We start from the raw sequence: 21,696 nt of genomic DNA, 5'->3' as shown, positions 1-21,696 counted from the left end.
CCTAATTCCACCAAACAGGGTGGTGGAATCGAACCCCAAACCCATGGCCAAAATCCCTTGAAAATAACCATAAAATCCCTTTCTGAACACAGGGTAGCGCTACAACGCTCATTGGAGGGTGCTACAGCGCTACAAACAGAACCAAAATTCCCTCAGCATGCTTGGCCTAGCGCTACAATGCCCAAAGGCTAGCGCTGTAGCGCTAGTAACAGACTGCCAACCCCACATTTTCCCTTCCTGCGATTTCCCCGAGCCAAACTTAACCAAAACTTCTCCAAACCTTCACCAAACTCAAAATCAAGCTCACTAACATGTCTAACTCATTCCAAGCATCATAACCACATAAAATCTAACCACATGCACCTCTAATCCCAAAATTCACCATAGTCACTCCTAGACTTCAGAATTCAGCAAAACACAGTCAAAACTTCAAAGTTTAAAGTTCAGAATTTATACCTTTGATGGAAATTCAATTCCAAGTTAACTTCTTGACCTCCTTAGCTTGTTCTTCCCCAATTCCTTGGCTTGAATTCCCCGAAAGTGCCCATCACTCAGCTTAGACACCATAGTTTAAACTAACCAAACCAGAAACTGAAAACTCTAAAGGCTTACCTCAAATATTGATGTGTTTTTGCTAATCCCTTGCCAACCTTTCAAGTTAGACCAAGAACTCTTGCCTCAAGCATACCTTGGTTTCCCCTGGGTTTCTGCTCCAAAATACCTTAAGAAAATGGTGGAGAAAGCCTAAACCAACCTTGCCTTCCTACCCTTCTTTCTCTTTCTTTTCTTTCCTTCTTTTTTCCTTCTTTTCTTTCTTTTCAGATTTCTATTGTATTCTACAAACTCCACTGAGCATAAAGCCTCAATTGAACCTATCTCTTATAAGCCAAATGACCATAATTCCATCTCACTTAATTATAAATCCTTTAATCCCCTTAGGGGCATTTTGGTCATTTTACCCAATTCCCGCTAATTCCTCGAATGTCTCTAATATTTTCCACTTAATTCCCGATACCTAACTAATTTCCAACCATATTCCTCTATACCAAATAATTGCCAATATATTACCTACATTCCCAGAAATACCCCCTAGCTTGCCCCGAGCTGGGTATAAATCCCCACCGTGACTTTTCCGCTAACTCGCTCACAAGGATCGTCTTGAATCACCGATTATAAATATATCCACATAATAATGTGGTCTTATCAATTTATCACAGTTATGAACATTTATGCCCTCGACGGGCCACAATTACGATTATGCCCTTCTAACCTATTCAGGGCCTGCATGCATACTAATACACATAGTCATGCATCTCAAATACTCAAATAGTCATATAACATGCTTTAAATCATTAAATCACGTATACATTCCAGTTATGCCCTCCCGGCACACTAATCGAGGCCTTTAAGCCTTATTAGCGAATTTGGGTCGTTACAGGGACAGATTTATGGTATAAGGCTGATAGCCAGGGAGTTAGCTGATGATATGACCAGAGTTGGTATTGAGTTGCTGGTGGGCCAATTGGCTAATATTACTCTACAGTCGACGCTGTTAGAGAGAATCAGGGAGGGTCAGTTGAGTGATCCACAACTGATAAAGATCAGAGAGGATGTTTTGGCTGGAGCATCCAGAGATTATACAGTGTTTGAGATAGGATTGTTGAGATACAAGGGGCGGATATGTGTTCCGCTAGACACTGCTCTGAGGTGAGAGATTCTGGATGAATCTCATACTACACCTTACTCTTTGCGTCCAAGCACCACGAAGATGTATCAGGATGTGAGATCATTGTATTGGTGGCCAGGGATGAAGAGAGATGTAGTAGAGTATGTGCTAAGTGCTTGACTTGTCAACAGGTCAAGGCTGAGCATCAAAGTTCGGTAGGGTTATTGCAGCCTTTGGATATCCTAGAGTGGAAGTGGGAACACATCACGATGGATTTCGTGGTGGGCTTACCCAGGACTGTTGGTCAGCATGATTCTATTTGGGTGATAGTGGATCACTACACCAAGTCAGCTCACTTCTTGCCAGTGAGGACTACTTATACAGTTGACCAGTATGCAGATCTTTATGTGAGAGAGATCGTGCGCCTCCATGGAGCACCTAGGTCGATCGTGTCAGATCAGGACCCTACTTTTACTTCCAAGTTCTGGGGGAGTTTCCAGAAGGCCATGGGGACACAGTTGAAGTTCAATACTACTTATCATCCTCAGACAGATGGGCAATCTGAGAGGACGATCCAGATATTAGAAGACATGCTGCGAGCATGTGTGCTGGACTTTGGTTGAACTTGGAGTAAGTATTTGCCTTTGATAGAGTTCTCCTACAACAACAGTTATCAGTCTACCATTGGGGTTGCACCTAATGAGATGCTGTATGGTAGGAAGTGTAGATCTCCCATTCATTGGGATGAGACAGGTGAAAGGAGATACTTGGGTCCTGAGGCAGTTCAAGGGACCAGTGAGGCCATTGAAAAGATTAGAGCTCGGATGCTCACTTCTCAGAGTAGACAGAAGAGCTATGCAGATCCCAAGCATAGGAACGTGGAGTTCCAAGTGGGAGACTATGTTTTCCTTAAAGTCTCACCATGGAAAGGGGTGAGAAGGTTTGGGAAGAAAGGCAAGCTGAGTCCTAGATTTGTAGGTCCATTTGAGATCCTGGAGAGGGTTGGTCAAGTGGTTTACAGATTGGCTTTGCCTCCGGCGTTATCGGCCGTGCATAACGTATTTCATGTTTCAGCTCTTCGGAGGTATGTATCTGATGTGAGCCATATTTTGAGCTATGAAGATCTGGAGCTTAAGCCAGATCTCTCCTTTGAGGAGCAGCCAGTCCAGATACTTGACAGAAAGGATAAGGTCCTCAGGATTAAGATGATACCTTTGGTTAAGGTATTGTGGAGGAACAGCAAGGACGAGGAAGCGACCTGGGAGCTGGAGTCAGATATGCAGAGTCATTATCCCGAGCTGTTCAGGTAAATTTTGAGGACGAAATTTCTATAAGGAGGGGATAGTTGTAATGCCCCGAATTCTCCGATGTGTTTTAATGGCGGGAATAGTAGGCCGGGAGGGCCATACTTGTTTAATTATGCCATTAATTGATAATATGCATGTATATGTGAATTATATTATAATATGATGTTAAATGCATGCATGTGGGTCCACATTTCATGACAGGGGTATTTTGGTAATTTGGCCCATTGAGAGCGTAATTATATATTTGTATGCATGTCGGTGATATATTGTTCAGGCCACATTATAATGTGGATTTATTTGAGCTATTCGGCATGAAACGATCTTTGAATATTAAGTAGCAGTTTAGTCATAACAGCAGTAAGTTTGAGGCTCGAGGTGAGTCTCGGGATGTTTTAATGATTAGAGCGTTGCCGTGAATAAAAGGGTAACGTGATATGAATTGTTGGTATTTGAGAATATCGAGAATAGCGGGAATTGGAGAGTATTAATTATGATTAACGAAATAGGTGAAAGATGACGATTTTACCCTTGGAGAGACTTTAGAAGTTTTAAATGACCTATGGGCATTAGGGTCATTTGGCTTAGGATATACATGGTTTAAGTTGGCTGTAGAAACATATAGAACAAAAATTGAGCAAGGCTTCTTCTTCCCGTACATCATCTTCCCTCTATCTCCCTTTGAAGTTTTTGGTCCCAAATTGAAGTATCAAGCTAAGAAATCAAAGCTTGGAGGTTATAGACTTAGTTCATCTACTAAGGAGGATTCAAAACCAGCTGGAGGTAAGAAATTTTCCATGAATTCCAAGTATTACTCTATTTTTCTTTTAGTTTTCAACCTATATAATTTTGATGTGGATAGTTGGAATCCAAGGGAGTTTTTGTGTAAGATTGATTGGGTTTTGGTGAGGGGTGATGTAGATGAGGTTTAGGGGTTGAATTGGGTGTTTTGGTAAGGTTTTGGACTGGTTTGGAAGGTTGGTTTCAAGGGGAATCGCAAGGAGGGAAAACAGAGGTGTTGCTGGTCTGATGTTTGCGCAGCAACGCCATTCCAAGCGCAGCAACGCTAGGAAGGGCAGAGAGTTGGGCCTCTCTGACTTGGAAATAGCGCCTCAGCGCCATTCAATAGGGTTGCAGCGCTGGTCCATTTTCCAGCAAGCCTATTTTAGGGCTCGGAATGACCTTTAAGGCTCGGGGTTTGGTTCCTTTGCCCCGTTTGAGTTTATTAAGATTCCCGAGAGTGCGGGATTGATCGCGAGAATGTGGTTTTAGATTGTGAACCATTTATTGATATACTTTATTAATGGATTATATTTGGTTATGATTAGGTAACCGCTAAGGAATCTAAAGGTTGATCGTTCTCAAGGGTCGTTCTTATATTATTTCTCACTCGAACCTGAGGTAAGAAAATTGCACCCTGTGTATGTATGACATGCATGTTTGTTATTGAGGCATGTTGATTGATAAACGTGGACATGGATTTCCTATTAAATGCTAGTGAATGTTGTTTACCTGTATATGTACTGACTAGTCAGGGACACTGACCTAAGAGTCAGAAACAGCATAAGCTTCCTGAACGCAGGGCCGAATGAAGATTAGATCTAATCGATATCAGCATTGAATGGTTGTAAGGCATTAATGCTGGACCAACCCTAAGGTCGATGAAGTTATAAGCGCTTGTCTAGTCTAAGACTAGTTACTAGAGCGAGGGCCTAAGGCCCCGGTGACTGCTTGTCACATCTAGGGAACGATGTTCCAGGGTTATGACTCTATGGTCATGAGGAAGGTTATGTTGGTGACTATTCACCATGCACCTATCCCGTTCGAACTAATAAAAATTCACTTATCTATTAAGCCCCGGTCACCCTGTCGTCACAAGGCTAAAGGGAGCTAGACCCAACTTAGTGACTTTTGCGACTGTCACCTATTTGTTTGGACTGATAGTCCTGAATGATTATTACGATCATTGATGATATTATATCATGGTTTATTGTGTTTTCTTGCTGGGCCTTGGCTCATGGGTGCTATGTGGTGCAGGTAAAGGGAAAGAAAAGCTCACCGAACCTTGAGTGGAGAGCTTAGGTGGTGATGTGTACATATGCGGCCGCTTAACCACCACAGCCAAGGAGTTCTCAGAGGAACTAGGGCTTTACCCTATTTTTGCCGCTTAGGTCAGCGGGTTGTAAATTTGAAACAGTAATGAGCATTTTGAATTGTAAATAACTTATAAATGTTTTTGATTGGCCCATGAACAGTTTTATATATTTAATAAAATATATCTTTTCCTTTTGATTGGTTTTCCACCTTACCCTGTTAATAACACTTAGAAGAACGTTTTTAACCAAAGGGCTCGAGTAGCGAGTCAAATTTCCAGTTCACCGTAACTGTTCTGGAGTAACCAGGGCGTTACAAGCAATCTTGTAATGTTCGAACACATCTTCAGATGACATATCTGCTCAAAAGGAAACAATACGAGCAGTGAGACAAGATATATAGATGGAACTAAAAACAAAAGTAAAGAGATTATAAGTAAAGTACTCGTGCTACAACTACTGGTCACTACATTACTTACTGAACTATTTATTTCCTGGAAGAAATCTGAACTTAAGTTTGGAGTATACTTAAATTTGTCGTCTCCGTCAAATAAGTGAAAGGGAATTGCCAAACTATCTAAGAGTGAGAAAACAGTACTGTTCTCTTCTGAAGACTCGTCGATGGGAGCGGAAGGTTCGGTGGCTTTCTTTTTTCCCTTTCCCAGTGGGGCAGGGGGAGCAGTAGCTCGCGGGATGCTGGAGGGTTCCTTGATTTTCACTTCAGTCATCCTCCTCCTTTGAGGTTGTGACATGTGTGGGTGCTGCTCGGGAATCTCCTCTCTAGTGGCACTTCCCGCCGTTGACTCCCTCACATATTGGTGAGGTGCCAAAAGCCCGACCAGCCTAAGGTTAGCCTCTGTGACCAGATGCTTGATGCTCTTCTCCACGTCAGTCATGCTGGCCAAGAGGGCTGATCGGACTTCCATGTCTGGTGTGGGAGCTGGTCGCAGCCATGGGCCTGAAAGGCGCTAAAAATCTAAGGGAAATGAAGAAAAAATTAAAGAAAAGTAACCAACTAGGGGAGTAAAAATATTAACTCCTTGAGTGAAGGCCAGTTGTTGGCAACCATGTTTGTAGTCAAAAAGTACTCTAGGTGGTACTTCCCCACATTGGAAATAAAAGTTGTGTCCTCAGGAAAGTACGGGACGTTTTCTGGTGATAGAAGTGGAACAACCCCGTGTTTTCTTGGTGGGGGTTGGATTTTAGGTCGAACAGATAGTTGACCTCATGTGGTGTGGGGACATGCCATTTCTTATGGCTATAAAGGATATAGAGTGCAGAGAGCATTCTATATCCGTTAGGGGTTATTTGAAAATGAGCGACCCTAAAATTGTTGGCCACTCCTTGGAAGAAAGGATGGAGAGACAGGATCACTCCTGCCTCGATGTGATACCTCGACCAGGCGCTGAAGGTGCCTCAAGGCAGATTCACCCGTTGGTCTCTGGTGGGTTGGACTAGGGTTACCCTAGGAAGTCCGTATTTTTTAATATAATTCACAATCATCCTAACTGTTACTCGGCTAGGAGGGGCAACGTACCATTCGACATCTAGTTGAATGGTGTTCCGAAGTTGAGCTTGAATCTGGATGCTAGGGTCGGGGATATTTCTTTCTCGACCACTGGTCGAGGGAATTTCAGCCTGAGGAGCAGGCTGATTTGAAGGATTGGAAGGTTTCTTTTTCTAGGCTTTATATTTTACTTGACCCATATTTTGGAGGAGGTTCGATGGAGTGTTTGAAGTGGCGCGAGAAAAGGGAATTTCAGGTATCAACAATGATGGTTGCTCCTCGTCCTTGGGCAATTGGGCTAGCAAGTCATTGTCGATAGGTCTCTCACCTCCCCACGGATCTTGCATGAAACGCTGCGAGTAGAAAAAGGGGGAGATGAGAACTTAAAGCCTAAAACTTGTGTTAAAAGTTGGAATAACGTTGCTCGCGTATAAAAGTTAAGCTTTTATACGGTCAGCAACACTCTAGCAAAAACACTTTTTCGACTCCGAGAGGGCAGGAAAAACCCAGTTTTTCAACTAGCTGAAAAATTGAATTTTTACTTCGATTTTACGCCTTAAATCTACAGTCTCGACTACCAAACTAACTCCTAACTCCTATAAAACATTATTTCACTACCTTATCAAGCATCGATCAATATGCCCATTTACCCCAAAACAGTCTCAGCCAAGAACATTCAAAACTTAGAGACAAAAACAGATATAAAACGATTTTGCTTGACATCTCAAACGATGGAAAGATTCTGGAAACTTCCTTGGATGAAAGTTAGAGTATGAGCATGAATGTTTCGAGCGTCAAAGTGAAAATTCCTTAAATCAGTAATGAACGCTTCAAGGTTTTCTGAGCTCTGAAGGTTGAGTTTCTTTAAAGTTCCTAAAGAAGAGAAGGCAAGTGAAAGGTAAAAAGTAAAAATGTAATCTGGGGGTATTAGTTATAGTGATCGTAGAGCCGTAAAAGAGGTAATCATGGAATTAATTTTTTCAAAGTATGGGGAAGTGCAATAGCCATCAGAAATTTTTTTGGGAAACTGAAAAGACATGATTAGACATGATTGATTACTTTTTTCAAGAAAGCATGGGCGGCTCTGACAAATTTGGTGGGGTAAGCGAAGAGTCAGTTTCCTAAGTTTACGTTATGCTGGTCGCAGTAAAGTAAACTTGGGGGGAAAATGTTTACCCAAAAACAGATGCTTATGACATGGCAAGGATTTCTCACACGTGGATGACACGTGGCAGAGTCAAAATACGGCGGTGTTGTTCGATTATCGACCAGCTATATATTGCTTCATCAAGCCTGACTATTAGATACGACAAGGTTGGTTGTATGATTCAGTTTATTTCCTTCTAAGATTGTAATCTTGTAATAATTAAGTTGATTACTTCATCTTTATTGCCTTGATATACGGATATTAAGGATAGTTAAGGCCCATTGGCCCATGTAACCCCCCTTGAGCCTATAAATATGCATGAAATAGCTCAAGGAACGGACTTTTGATCTTTGAAGCTTTTTTCTAAATATTGAAAGAGAGAGCATATAGTGCCATTATCTATCGTCTTGTTGTAGTTCTCCCAAGGTTTGTGAAACTCAAGAACCCTAGTTCTTTGATCACGACATTGGTACTCAATATTAATAATAGCACTAAGTGGACATAGTGTTAGATTAGCTTATACAGGATCTTTATTTATTTTCATGTATATCTAATATCAAACAACTTAATACGAGATAGCCTAAAACATGTTTCTAAAATTGAATTCAAAGAGAAACAAAGAATAGAATACTTACAGTATACGCAGCGGAATTAAAGAGTCCTTCCTTCAGCTTCTCTAACTCTTGTATCCTCTCTGTCGCAGAGTATTATCAAGAAACTGAACTGATCTTCTATTTTCTTCACAGCCTTCCAATATATCCTTAGAACCACCTAGACTAGTGTGGGAAATTCTCAACACATGAGATAGATATAGAGAGAAGAAGAGAAAATAACAAAGAGGCTTAGAAAATGACTTGTGTTTAGAGAGAATCTAAAACTATCAGAAAATGTGTGATTAAACTTATCAGACTTCTCAGAAATCTTAACTGATGACTTCTCTCTAAGCACTCCTTTTATAGACTCAATTAGGCCATTTAATTTAATTAAAAAATCAATAAAATAATAGCCATTTTAAAGCCCTAGGTCGAAATTATCATGGGCTATAGGCTCGTGAAATTTCCCATTTGATTATAAACCTATTGGACTTAAAATCAAGGCATGTATTATTTTATATTTATTTAATTAATTATTTAAATCCTTTATCAAATTAATTATTTATATTTTTAACCTTGATTTAAACTTATTTATTAATTTAGATACCAATTTATCTTAATTAATAAATCTGCCACAATTTCTCTTTTCTTCTCAAAATTACACAACTCTGTGAAACTATCAAAAATTCACCTGGTCAACTTTGATAATTCTAATTGATGATTAAATCAATTAATTGAGACTATCTAGATGATTTTATCCAAGGTACATTGGGGACCATGGGCCTATGAAATAAAGCTCCAATAAGTTATCATAAATCTAACAAATAAATTTACTAACTTATTAATTCCTCGTGACTCCACTATAGACTCAAAATTGCAGTCTTGAATTCATAGAACGCTCTATAACAAATATAGATACGCTATTAATTATCCATTGTTACAACAATAATTGTCACTCAATCCTCTATAGACGGTCTACAATGAGATAGGACTAAAATACTGTTTTACCCCTCATTGTATTTTATCCTTAAAACACTTAGTTCCTTGTAAATGATATTTCAGTAAACTAATTTAATTACTAAAATGAGATCTCTATCATTTAACACCTTGAACCAAACTAAAAGGAAACCATCGTTTCACTTCTTCATTAGAAGCTATAGATGTTCATATCTATGATTAACACTCCCACTCTATTATACTATCGAGTTCCGAAGATGTAAGTTTGGGCTAGTCCGTAGGGTAAGCTGGTAACGAACAAGTCAAAGAACTCAAATAATACAATCAGTTAGAATACTAACCACTCATAATTGAGATTGAATTGAACGATGGTCAACTATATGATATGACTAGAATAGACAATAATGGTATGTTTACTTATCTTATCAACTGCAATATCGGTCCTGTCCGATGTAACAAATACATCCGATCTTATCTACTTTGCTAATGTTCTAGAAAGAACATAACACTGTAATGTGTAAGTAGAACATATCGTAGATTGGCAAGTCAGTGTAAATCCTGTGCACTGACTAATTTTAGGACTAACTTATTTTGAACATATAATCATATTTATATTCTACTGTGATTACGTCGCTATAAATAAGATTAGCTATATGCTCGGGATTTAATAGAAGTTTATATTAAACAAATAATCATGAAAATAAAACATGTGAGCAAAGTGATTAACCAAGTCAAAAAAATGATTTCTATTCTTTTATTGATAATAAAATGAGATTACAAAGAATTTGGGTTTTAATTAGGGCATAAAACCCCAACACGTAGGTCATTACCATTCATTGGGTGTTTGTATTTATTCTTTACCATTAGATTAAACTCTTAATTGTCATCTCATTTCCTGTCGTACTTTTGACTCCGTATCGTTGGCCAAATCGAGGGTCAACATTAAGTTTTTATGTATTTTCCGCATTTAGCTTTGTAAACAATTTCTTTTAGTTTAAAGTTATGTTTTATTTTAAAACAATAGGATCACATACCACTCATTATGTATTTCAATATTTACTTGGGAGTTTTTAATAAAATTATGATTATTTCTTGTGTATGTTTTCTCAAAAATAGTGGCTATGTCTAGTAGTTTTAATGGTCCAAGGTCATAGAATTAGTTGGGTCATTACAGTTGGTATCAAAGCAATGGTTCATTCGCATGGATTTCTCCTTGATACACACGCTCAAGCTCCGAATCTAACCGCCAATGTAAGTTCTTATGTGATAGTTATTATGTTTATGTGTTTAGCTAACATTTTAGCCTTATGTTTTCAGTTAAGAATTAATGGAGCATTAAATTATGAGGATATCCGAGCCATTAAGGCCTTGAAAAGAATTAGAGAGCCAAGAAACATTGTAGGAGTGCTAGAAAGAATCACTCGAAGATTACTCTTATTCCACAGGGAGATAGGTCACCTCCAAGAAACTAAGCAAATCATGATGAGAGCTACGAAGCAATATGTTTTAGTGATTAGACTTTTTAAAGATTATCCTAATGTAATTGCAGCCCTAGAAGACATATGGGAGATGATAGATGATGAAGATGAATTACCAATAGCTATGAGGTATTATTTTCTAATACTTAGGTTCACCTCTAAGATGGAGTTCCAATTCACAAATGAGCAAAAACATAGAATTTTTACGAATCTTCCTTGAGGGCATTTTGAGGCTCAAGATAATGATGACTATGAAGAGATAGATGATTATATGTTAGATGAAGGATCAGATGTAGAAGATCCCGATTTTTAGAATAGATTAGTTTCTTTATTTATTTTATTTATTATTTGTTTTCATTTATGATTGTAAATAGCGAAAATTGTTTTTACAAATTAATATCATTGTTATTTTAATGACATGTATGAGTTTGATTTTCTTTTGCAATCATAATAAATAATAAATTTAATAACTAATGACTAAGTTCGGATAGGGTGGACACAAATCAATGAACCAGGTTCTATATTGAGAGTTAGGAGGCCATAGTAGTGGGAACGATTTTACTGATCCCAGCCCTCCCTCAATATGGTTAAATTTGGAACAACGATGAGTTTCGAGCCTAAGGATTAAGTCATATAGGATGATTAGAAACAGACTTAGAAAATAATAAAGATGGCTTATTTTTTTTAAGTTTAGAAACACACCCTAATTAAAAGAAGGCTTATATAATTCTTTTCATAAAAAGTCATATTAAATAGGATTGGGTTATTTTTGCTTAGATTAAGTTTTTGCCTTAGAGCCTATTAGGGTAAGTTCTAACAATATTTCTTAACTGTTAGAACTCCGCTGAAGATGTCGCTTAGAAGGTCTACTCGCACCAATGCTAATGCCTCCAACGTTGCTCCTGAGAGCAACGAAGCCCCTCCAGTTCGTAGAAGGGGAGTGCGTGCTACTACCAACGGAAGTGCGCCGCTGCCGCCACCTGTTGACAACACTGCGGAAATTGCCAGACTACAAAAGCAAGTTGAGGAATTACTATAGCAACAACGACAATAGGCTCAGCCTCAAACTCAGCCTCCGCCTTCGCCACAACCTCAGCCTCAGCAAATGGCTCAAGCACCCCATCAAGTAGGACCTTATGGGGGATGGCCAATGGCGAACGATGCGCCATACCCAGCTCAGCACATGGAGCCAATTTACGAGCGGTTTCGTAAGCAACACACTCTAAACTTTGAAGGGACAACAAACCCCTTCGAGGCGGAAGAATGGCTCAGAAATATGGAGCCGATCCTAGCACACATAAATCTCGGCAATGCGAACCGAATATCCTGCGTTTCGTCTCTGCTTAAGAAAGATGCTAGAATATGGTGGGACTTAGTTCAGCAGACTCACGATGTCGCCACCTTGACTTGGACCAGATTTGTGGAGCTGTTCCACAAAAAGTACTACGATTCGGCAGTCATCACTTCAAGGGTCGAGGAGTTCGCTGGTTTGAAGCAAGGGAGTTTATCAGTAGCAGAGTATGCTCGACAGTTTGACCGATTAGCCAAGTTTGCACCAGAAATGGTTCCAACTGACTCTCTGGGGGTGACTAAGTTTGTTAGAGGACTTCGACCAAAGATGGATCTATGGGTTAAGCTAGCAAACTCGAGAAATACTACCTATGCCGATGTTCTAGAAATAGCAATAGAAGTAGAAAGGCTTCAGGTGAATGTTAGTAAAGAGGAGGCCAGTAAGCCTGAGCCTAAACAGCAAAGTCAACCTTAGAATGGTCAGAACAACCACCACAACAACAATAAAAATCAGTCCAGCAACAATAATGGTCAGAAAAGAAAGCATCCTGACAACAAGCAATCCGACAACGATAAAAGGGCACGAACGAACAATGGAGGTAATCGACTGGGTTATGTAGAATACCCACAATGTGCTAAGTGCCAAAAGAAACATCCTGGTGAGTGTCATGCAAACACCAAGGATGCTTCAACTATGGTCAGGAAGGTCACCAAAAGAGGCAGTGTCTCCAGCTTAAGCAAGAGGGAAAAAGGGAAGACAAGATGGTTCCTTCTAGGGTTTTTGCCTTAACCCAAGGAGAAGCTGACGATAGCAATAAAGTAGTTACAGGCCAGGTTTCTATCCTCAATAATGTATGTTCTGTATTATTTGATTTGGGAGCCACTCACTCGTATACCTCGTTAGGAATGAAAGAGAAATTAGACAAACCTTGTGAAAGATTTAGAACTAGGTTTGTAACAGAGTTGCCTTCGGGCAAAGCAGTCCTATCATCATGAATAGTATGAGGCATACCGATCAAGATTGAGGAAGTAGAACTAGAAGGAGACTTGATAGAATTTGAGATCAAAGATTTCAACGTGATACTAGGCATGGATTGGCTAGCAAGGCATGGCGCAACCATCGGCTGCAAATGCAAGAAAGTGACGTTCGAGACTCCTGACGGCCAAAGATTATGCTTTATGGGACAAGTTTCAAGATTACGCACACCGCTTATATAACTCTGAGGATGATAGAAAAAGGATGTCAAGCATTCTTAGCCAACGTCATGGATATGGTAAAGGAAACACCACTAAAGGTTGGAGACATCCACATTGTAAAGGAATTTCCTGAAGTATTTCCCGACGACTTACCAGGGTTGCCACTGACTCGGGAAATTGACTTCACAATCGAACTAGCACCGGGCACCGAGCCTATCACAATGGCACCATACCGGATGGCATCTACCGAACTCAAGGAGTTGAAGATGTAGCTACAAGAACTCCTATACTTGGGTTTCATTAGACCGAGCCATTCGCCATGGGGAGCATCGGTTTTATTTGTGAAGAAAAAGGACGAAGTATGAGGATGTGCATAGATTACCGCGAGTTGAATAAGGTGATGATTAAGAATAAGTACTCGCTACCCCAGATTGACGACTTGTTTGATCAACTCTGAGGAGCGACCGTGTTCTCAAAGATCAATTTTCGGTCTGGGTATCATCAGCTCAAGGTACGGGAATAGGATATTCCCAAGACAACCTTTAGAACTCATTTTGGGCATTACGAGTTTTTAGTTATGTCTTTTGGTCTTACCAATGCTCCAGCCGCGTTTATGGATTTAATGAATAGGGTCTTTAAGGACTACTTGGATAAATTCATCGTAGTATTCATCGACGACATCTTGGTATACTTAAAGGACGAAGTCGAGCATGAAAAACATTTAAGGTTGATCTTGTTGCGACTAAAGGAGCATCAAATTTATGCCAAGTTCAAGAAGTGTGAATTTTGGCTTTCGCAAGTAGCATTCCTCGGACACATTGTATCCAAGGACAGAGTTGAAGTAGACCCATCTAAGGTAGAGGCTGTGAAGGATTGGCCAAGACCAAAGAACGCATCAGAGGTAAGAAGCTTTCTAGGACTAGTAGGTTATTATCGGAGGTTTATAGAGGGCTTTTCTAAGATAGCCACTCCACTCACCAACCTGACCCGGAAGCAACAAAGGTTCACTTGAACTGATAAGTGTGAAGAGAGCTTCCAATTTCTTAAAGATAAGTTGTGCTCAACACTAGTACTTTGTGTACCGACACCCAATGAAAAGTTTGTAGTCTACTGTGATGCATCGAAGCAAGGGTTGGGTTGTGTGCTGATGCAAAATGACAAGGTGATAGCCTACGCCACAAGGCAACTAAAGGAGTACGAGCAACACTATCCAACACACGATATGGAGTTGGCAGCGGTGGTCTTTGCGTTAAAAATCTGGCGCCATTATCTTTATGGAGAACGGTGTGAGATTTATACAGACCACAAAAGCTTAAAGTATTCCTTCACTCAGAAAGAGCTCAACATGAGGCAGCGCAGGTGGTTAGAACTAGTGAAGGATTATGACTGGGAAATCCTATACCACCCGGGAAAGGAAAACGTAGTTGCTGATGTGCTAAGTAGGAAGAGTTATGGAAGTATAGCAGCACTAGCTGAAATAGAAAAGCCGCTACAGTAGGAGTTGATCAGTGCCGAAATAGAAGTCGTCATCGGTAAGCTGGCTAACTTGTGTATCCAGTCAAGTCTGTTAGAAGAAATACGGATCAAAGAAGGGCATGATGACACATTAGTAGCACATATGGATGCAGATAGAGAAGGTAAGGCACATATCAGGGCAGGGGTTATTGAGATATAAGGATCAGTTATGCGTGCCAAAGGATCAAGGGATTAAGATGAAGATCTTAGAAGAAGCGAACAATACCCCATACTCAGTTCACCCAAGGTCGACCAAGATGACTCACAACATTAAGGTAATAAATTGGTGGCTAGGAATGAAGAAGGATATAGTGAAATTTGTGTCTAAATGTTTAGTATGACAGCAAGTGAAAGCAGAACATCAGCGGCTTGCAGGCTTATTGCAACCACTTAGCATTCCAGAATGGAAATGGGACGATATAGCAATGTATTTCGTGACGGGTTTGCCACGAACAAGTAAGCAACATGATTTGGCTTGGGTAGTAATAGATAGACTAACCAAGTCAGCTCATTTTCTGCCTGTCAAGACTACGTATACAGCATATCAATACTCAAAAATTTATGTCCAAGAAATAGTACGACTGCATGGAATCCCTAAGACAATAGTATCCGATAGAGGATCAGTGTTTACATCGAGATTTTGGGGAAGTTTTGCAACAAGCCATGGGTACCAAGTTAAGTCTTAGTACAACATTTCATCCTCAGTCAGACAGTCAGTCCGAGTGTACCATACAAATTTTAGAAGATATGTTGCGCGCTTGTATACTTGATTTTGGAGGATCATGGAGTAAGTATTTGTCGCTGATAGAATTCTCCTACAACAATAGCTACCAATTAACGATTGGGGTGGCGCCTTATGAGCTACTTTATGGAAGAAGGTACCGATCGCTGTTACATTGGGATGAGGTAGGAGAATGGCAACTTCTTAGTCCCGAAGTTGTTAGAAAAGCTCAGGAAGTAGTAGCGCTAATTAGGAAGCGTATGCTCGCTGCTCAAAGTCGCCAGAAAAGTTATGCGGATGCCAAGAAACATGATGTGGAATTCAAGGTTGGAGATCAAGTATTCCTAAGGATATCTCCTATGAAAGGTGTGAAGCGGTTTGGGAAGAAAGGCAAGCTTAGTCCCCGGTTTATAGGTCCTTCCGAGATATTGGACAAAGTTTGAGCAGTTGCATATAGATTAGCCCTACTGCCAGCTCTAGTAGATAGCCACAATGTGTTCCACATCTCGATGCTACGAAAGTATGTGTCAGACCCATCTCACGTCCTCAAGTACGATGCGATAGCACTCCACAAAGACTTGAGTTACGAGGAACGGCCGATTAGTATCCTAGATAGAGGGATGAAGCAGTTATGGTCCAAGAGTTTTTCGATAGTCAAAATCCTATGGAGTAATAGTTCTGAACGTGAGGCAACGTGGGAGTTGGAGGAGGACATGTTAGCCCGATATCCGGAATTGATTGGTAAGTAAATTTTGAGGACGAAATTCTTTTTAGTAGGGGAGAACTGTAGAGTCCCAAAACTTTACTTAGCTAGTTTAATAGTAGTAGTAGTAGTAGTAGTAGTAGCTAGTAATAGTTATAGTATGATAGTTACTGTAGATTTTGGTTCAAGTCGAGACTTAGTTGAACACTCGTAGCAACACTTATAGATTTTATAAGTTTAACCTATAGTTTAAGAATATTAATTATAACATAAGGTTTGATTAATATAGCTGATTATAAAGATGTTATTTATTATACTATAAGGTTTAGATAGAATTAATAAGATCATGACACTTGTCGTGTGCATGTTTATATAAGGATTTATTTATAGTTTAATTAAAAGAAAGTTCAAGAAAGCTCTAGAATCTTCCAAGACCATTAAGAGCATGACATTTGTCACAATCGTGTTTATTTGAGGATTTTAGCATTTTAAGTGGATAATTCATACATAGAAGTTTCTAGAAGCTCTAGACTCTTCAAGAACTTGCTGAAATATCGTATTACTCAGTCAAACCTGATTAATCAATTCATATTATGCTGAAAAAGTGCAATTACGTGTTTAATATATTCACGTATACCGATATATCACAGCATAGGAGCCGATGTATCGCCACACGGGGAATACAAAAAACACGTCAACTTCGCATAAACGAAACCACAAGCACTCGGTACATAGGGCCAGGCGATATATCGCCTATGATGGGCGATATATCGGCCCTAGGGCCATAATTTCAAATGTTGTTGAAACCGAGCTTGATTCATTCCCTAACCTCTTGACTAGCCTCTGAACATTTTGACCGAGTCTTCTGCACCTGTTGAACGAATATTCAAATATTTTTCAATTAATATTAATTATTTTATTCAAGCTAAAAGGAGGTTGTTTCACTCCTTGAACTCTATAAATAGGACCTAGTACCCAACCATTTTTCTCATTCTTTAAGCTATGTTCAGAGCCTTCAAGCTGCTAGGGTTACCATAGAGTGATATATACTTGGGTTGGGATAAAATATTTATCATCTTAAGCTTTATAAACACTTGGGAAGTGAGATAAATAGTGTGTTTTCAATATCAAGGCATAATTCAGTTCTAGTACATTCAATGGTATTTTTAATCTTAAGTTCATTTCTATATGGTTTTTTAGTTTCCTTTAGTTTTCTTCATTCAGATCCTAACTCGTTGTTTAAATTCTTAGTTAGGTATTCAAGATCTTGGAACTTAAGGTTTCTTTTCGATAAGTCTCCTCTTGGTGGTTTAGTTCATTTCTTTATCATCTCTTTCTTTAGAAATACTCACATTCTTATTGTTGGTTTTAGGAGTGTTCCAAATCTCGTCCTTGTTCTCATAAATCCCGGTATTGGTAAGGAAAATATGATAGATTTTGTATGCTTTTATGTTTTGATATATGTTTATGTTATATGTATGACATGTTTTTAGTTTTTTTAGTATATGAATTATTTAGATAACAATCACATAATTTGTTTAGATAACAAATAAATAACTTGTTTAGATAACAAGTCCCAATAATATATTCCTTGGGCATATGATTGTTTAGATAACGAGCCCCATAAATTTATATGACTTGTTTAGATAACTAAGCCCCATAAATTTATGGGCATATGATTGCTTAGCTAGCAAGCCCCAAGAAGTATAATGGCCATTATAATGCATGTTTTATAGTCTTATGTTTATGTTTTATGGTATATGTGCTAGTAGATTTTCCTTGCTGGCATTAGGCTCATTCCTTTATTTTTATGTATGTAGAAAAATAGTTATGGCGGCAGAAGGATTCTTGGCAACTTGGTTTATGTATTAAGGATGAAAGGATTCGATGGATTGCATGAACGATTTGAGGACGACGTTATTTTTAGTCTCTTTAAATTATGTTTTTATGTATTTTCCTCTTTTAGCTTTGTAAACAATTTTTTTAGTTTAAAGTTATGTTTTATTTTTAAACAATTCTTTTACCGCTCATTATGTATTTCAATATTTACTTGGGAGTTTTTAATACAATTATGATTATTTCTTATGTATGTTTTCTCAAAAATTGTGGCTATGTCTAGTAGTTTTAATGGTCCAAGGTCATAGATTTAGCTGGGTCATTACAACTTTAAAAGGGAATATGAGTGTGTTGACAATGAGAACTCATCAACGAAGTTAAGTTAGAAAAATTGAAATATAGAGCTTATCAATGAAGAACTTCAAAAACCTAAACAGACTCTTAGATAATACTTGCAGAAAGAAAATGGTGAAAAGAACTTGTATTTCTTATGGTATGATGCTACAGTGTTTTTTCCAACCCTTTTCCATGTGGAAGTAGGGTTCCTTTTATTGTGGGCTCTAATGGCCCCTACTACATTGTGGTCCAGGGGACCAGATGGTACACAAGTATGCTGTCAGGTGAGTGGTCTCAGGGGTAGTGGTGTTGGCTCCAGTACATGGTTAGGTTCTGTGGGGATGTCTCCACCACTTATTTAGTACAAGTGTTAGAGGAGTGGAGGTGGTGCTACCACTCCTCGTACTATCCCTTACCACCATCACTTGTCGAGTACAGATGTTAAGTATGTACATTGATCCTTGCAGGCATGTATGTACCTATTTATAGGTACCTTATTCCTACTTCTTGTCTCTGGTGGGCTACTTTGATGAATGACATACTTGGTTGGCCCTCTCTTGTGATGTAGGAAGGTTCTGGTGCTCTGTGCACCCGTGAGGCATGAGGCACCATATACACCTGCGAGGCAACATGGGAGCGAGGCATTATATGCACCCACAAGGCACCGTGTGCATTCATGAGGTGCAAGGCGCCACAGGCACGCGAGGCGCCAAGGGCACGGAGGCAGTTGCAAGGCACCTAGGGCGTGCGAGGCACCAGGGGCATGTAAGGCGCTTGGGGCGCGCGAGGCGAAGTGGTCATTTGGAGCAGGGTTGATTTGGACATTCCTTTGAGGGATCAAAGGGACTTCCCACATGGTTACTTTGGATCTCCCAGGGACCTTGGACATGAGATGTGGGTTCATTACTGGTGTAGAATTTTCAGCATCCACACTTGCCCCCCAGTCTAGGAGAGTGTCTTTAGGCGCTCTAGTAGACTCTTCGGTATGGTGTCTTGAAAGTATAGGCGGTGTTTGTGATGATCCTTGTCATTACTTGAAATTGATCATGAACTTATTGTCTTGCTTCACGGATCCCAATCTAGATTCCAAGCTCTCGTCTTGGCCATTGATCAATCTTTAGGTTCAATGGTTAAGATGAGCCTGCGGCTCCTATAAATAAGCTTTCACGTCTAGCCTATTATTTACATTCCATCTCCTTAGCTTAGTGGTTTTTAGATCCTTGCTCCTTTCAAGAGGTAAGGGGTTCAATCCCCCACAACCTCACTTTTGCTATCCTTTTATATATATATATTTGAGTTCATTTCTTGTATGTCTATATCCATGCAGGCATTTGAGGACTAAAACACCATTTTCCTTTGGTTTCCCAGACGTGTACTTTCGACCATTTGCCTCTATTTGATCATGACGGTGCTTTTGGCCCTCGACCTCCTTTTGACCACGACAACACCTAATTTTACTTGCTTGAGGTATACTTTCTTTCTCCCTTATGTTTATTGGGTCCAAATTAGCACCACTCGGGAGGGGGTATTTTGGCCTGAGCTTATCATGAGTTAACCCAGTTGCATGCCCTCATTCATACCCCACAGTAGGTTATTTAGAGAACTTGTACTTAGAGGTTTTGAGCCCATTCCTTTGTGTTTTGTAGCAATCCTCTCATTTATACGTGAACCTTTTTTGCTTTCGGGACGGGGTCTCATGGCTTGTGAAGGTTCATTCGACGCTCCTCCGGGAGTCGAGTTTATTGACTTGTCTTCAGACTCAGAGTCCCTTGAGGACAATCCTCACCATGACCTTAATGACCATGTAGCGAACCTTAGGGTGACTCTTTTAGATTTGCAGATGAAGCTGGAGTTCATGGAGGGAAATCTCTCGCCTGAGCCTCCTAACCCGTTTTCCCCTAATGATTGTCATGGGGCCGTCCTGTCTTCTCCTCAACCCTTATTCTCGATCTACCCTAGTTTAGCACTTTCACAGTCGGTGCCTCGGTGGAAGACTCTTGCTAGGAAGAAAAAATGGAGGGTAAAGTGCCCTGTTTCCACCTCACCTTTTTCTTTTGGTTTTGCAGATATGCTGAAGAGAGGGCGACGACAGGTGACTGATGATCAGGACACTGGCCCCCTGTTGGCATCCACTCTAGTGTCACACGTGTCCGAAAAAAAACTGTTAGAAATAATGGAGAACTACCGTGTTCCCCCAAACTACACATTATACGTTCCTTCGAACACATGCCGGGCTGACTGCCCAAATCCGAGTTACGTGGCTATGAGCGATCATATCTTGAAAGCGGGTGGTACAATCCCATTACACCCATTTTTCGTCACGGTTCTCAACTATTTTGACCTTGCTCCACTCCAGGTGGCGTCCAATAGCTGGCTGACCTTGAGTTGCCTCTTCATCTCGTACATGGATTGTGTCGAGCGTCCTCCTACGGCCCAAGAGGTGCATTTCTTGTACAATCTCATGCCCTCTCCTAAGTCCAAGGGCTTTTATTTCCTACAAAAAGCCAATACTTCGATCCCCTTGATAGAGGGCGATGTATCCAACCCGGGGTCATGGAAGCAGGACTTTTTCTTTGTGAAGGGTCCCCTCTCTATCCGTGAGCACTTTCGCTCTGCTCCTAGTAAGTACTTCAAGCCCTTTTTTTTTACTTACTATTTTAGAACTTATGTTTGTGTTGGCAAGTGTGTGGATTGTGCAGAGCATTTCACCACGCCTAGAGTTGTTGGGTCGGAGGCGGATGTAGTGGATGCATTCCTCGAGGCTGACCCTGCCGAGAAAATGGCTGCATACCTCTTCACCATGGACAAACTCAAGCTTCACAAGTTGTCCCCGGTTTCGGATCCTGGGTTGTTGTGGAGTATTTCTGGATCAAAGAAGAAGAAGGCTGCTTCGGCTGAACATCACTTAGACAGGGGTGAGGCTGAGCGTGTCAGAGGGGGTCTCTCTTAGACATGGGTAACCCACCAACCGTCTTCGCCTCCCAGGGGATGCCCTCCTTTAGCCCCTATAGACCGTGACATGGCCTCCCACTCCCAGGATCAACAGGCCATGCTGGGGTATTTCGTCTGTCCTTATTCTTAGGACTTCGATACTTTTCCTCACACTTCCCTTGACCCCGGTCCATCGGGGGCTCACTTTTCTGATCTTTGTGCGCCCCCTCCTGGTCCATCGGGGATTCATTTTTCCGATCTTCCTGCACCCCTTCCTGGTCCATCGGGGGCTCATTTTTTCAATCTTCCTACGCCCCCTCCTTCGGCGAGCTGGTCGTCTGTGCTTACTTAGCCAAGCACCCTTGGCTCAGAAGGGGCACCCTGGGTGGGCCGCATGGCGGCCTGTTATGGGCGACGGTATG

General features: G+C 40.5%; 1 protein-coding gene across 1 annotated transcript in view; it reads left to right on the top strand.

Moving 5' to 3' along the window:
- LOC133816503 (uncharacterized) overlaps positions 1-20,443 on the top strand; it is a 54,174-nt gene extending 33,731 nt beyond the window's left edge. The window contains exon 3 of the mRNA XM_062248961.1: positions 20,410-20,443. Coding sequence (XP_062104945.1) covers positions 20,410-20,443 — 34 coding nt within the window. The remainder of the gene's footprint in view (positions 1-20,409) is intronic.
- The last annotated feature ends 1,253 nt before the right edge of the window (positions 20,444-21,696 follow it).

Source organism: Humulus lupulus, chromosome 1 (assembly GCF_963169125.1).
Source record: "Humulus lupulus chromosome 1, drHumLupu1.1, whole genome shotgun sequence".
Lineage (NCBI taxonomy): Eukaryota > Viridiplantae > Streptophyta > Magnoliopsida > Rosales > Cannabaceae > Humulus > Humulus lupulus.
Note: the sequence above shows the minus strand (reverse complement) of the source record. Positions and strands in the feature narration are given on the sequence as shown.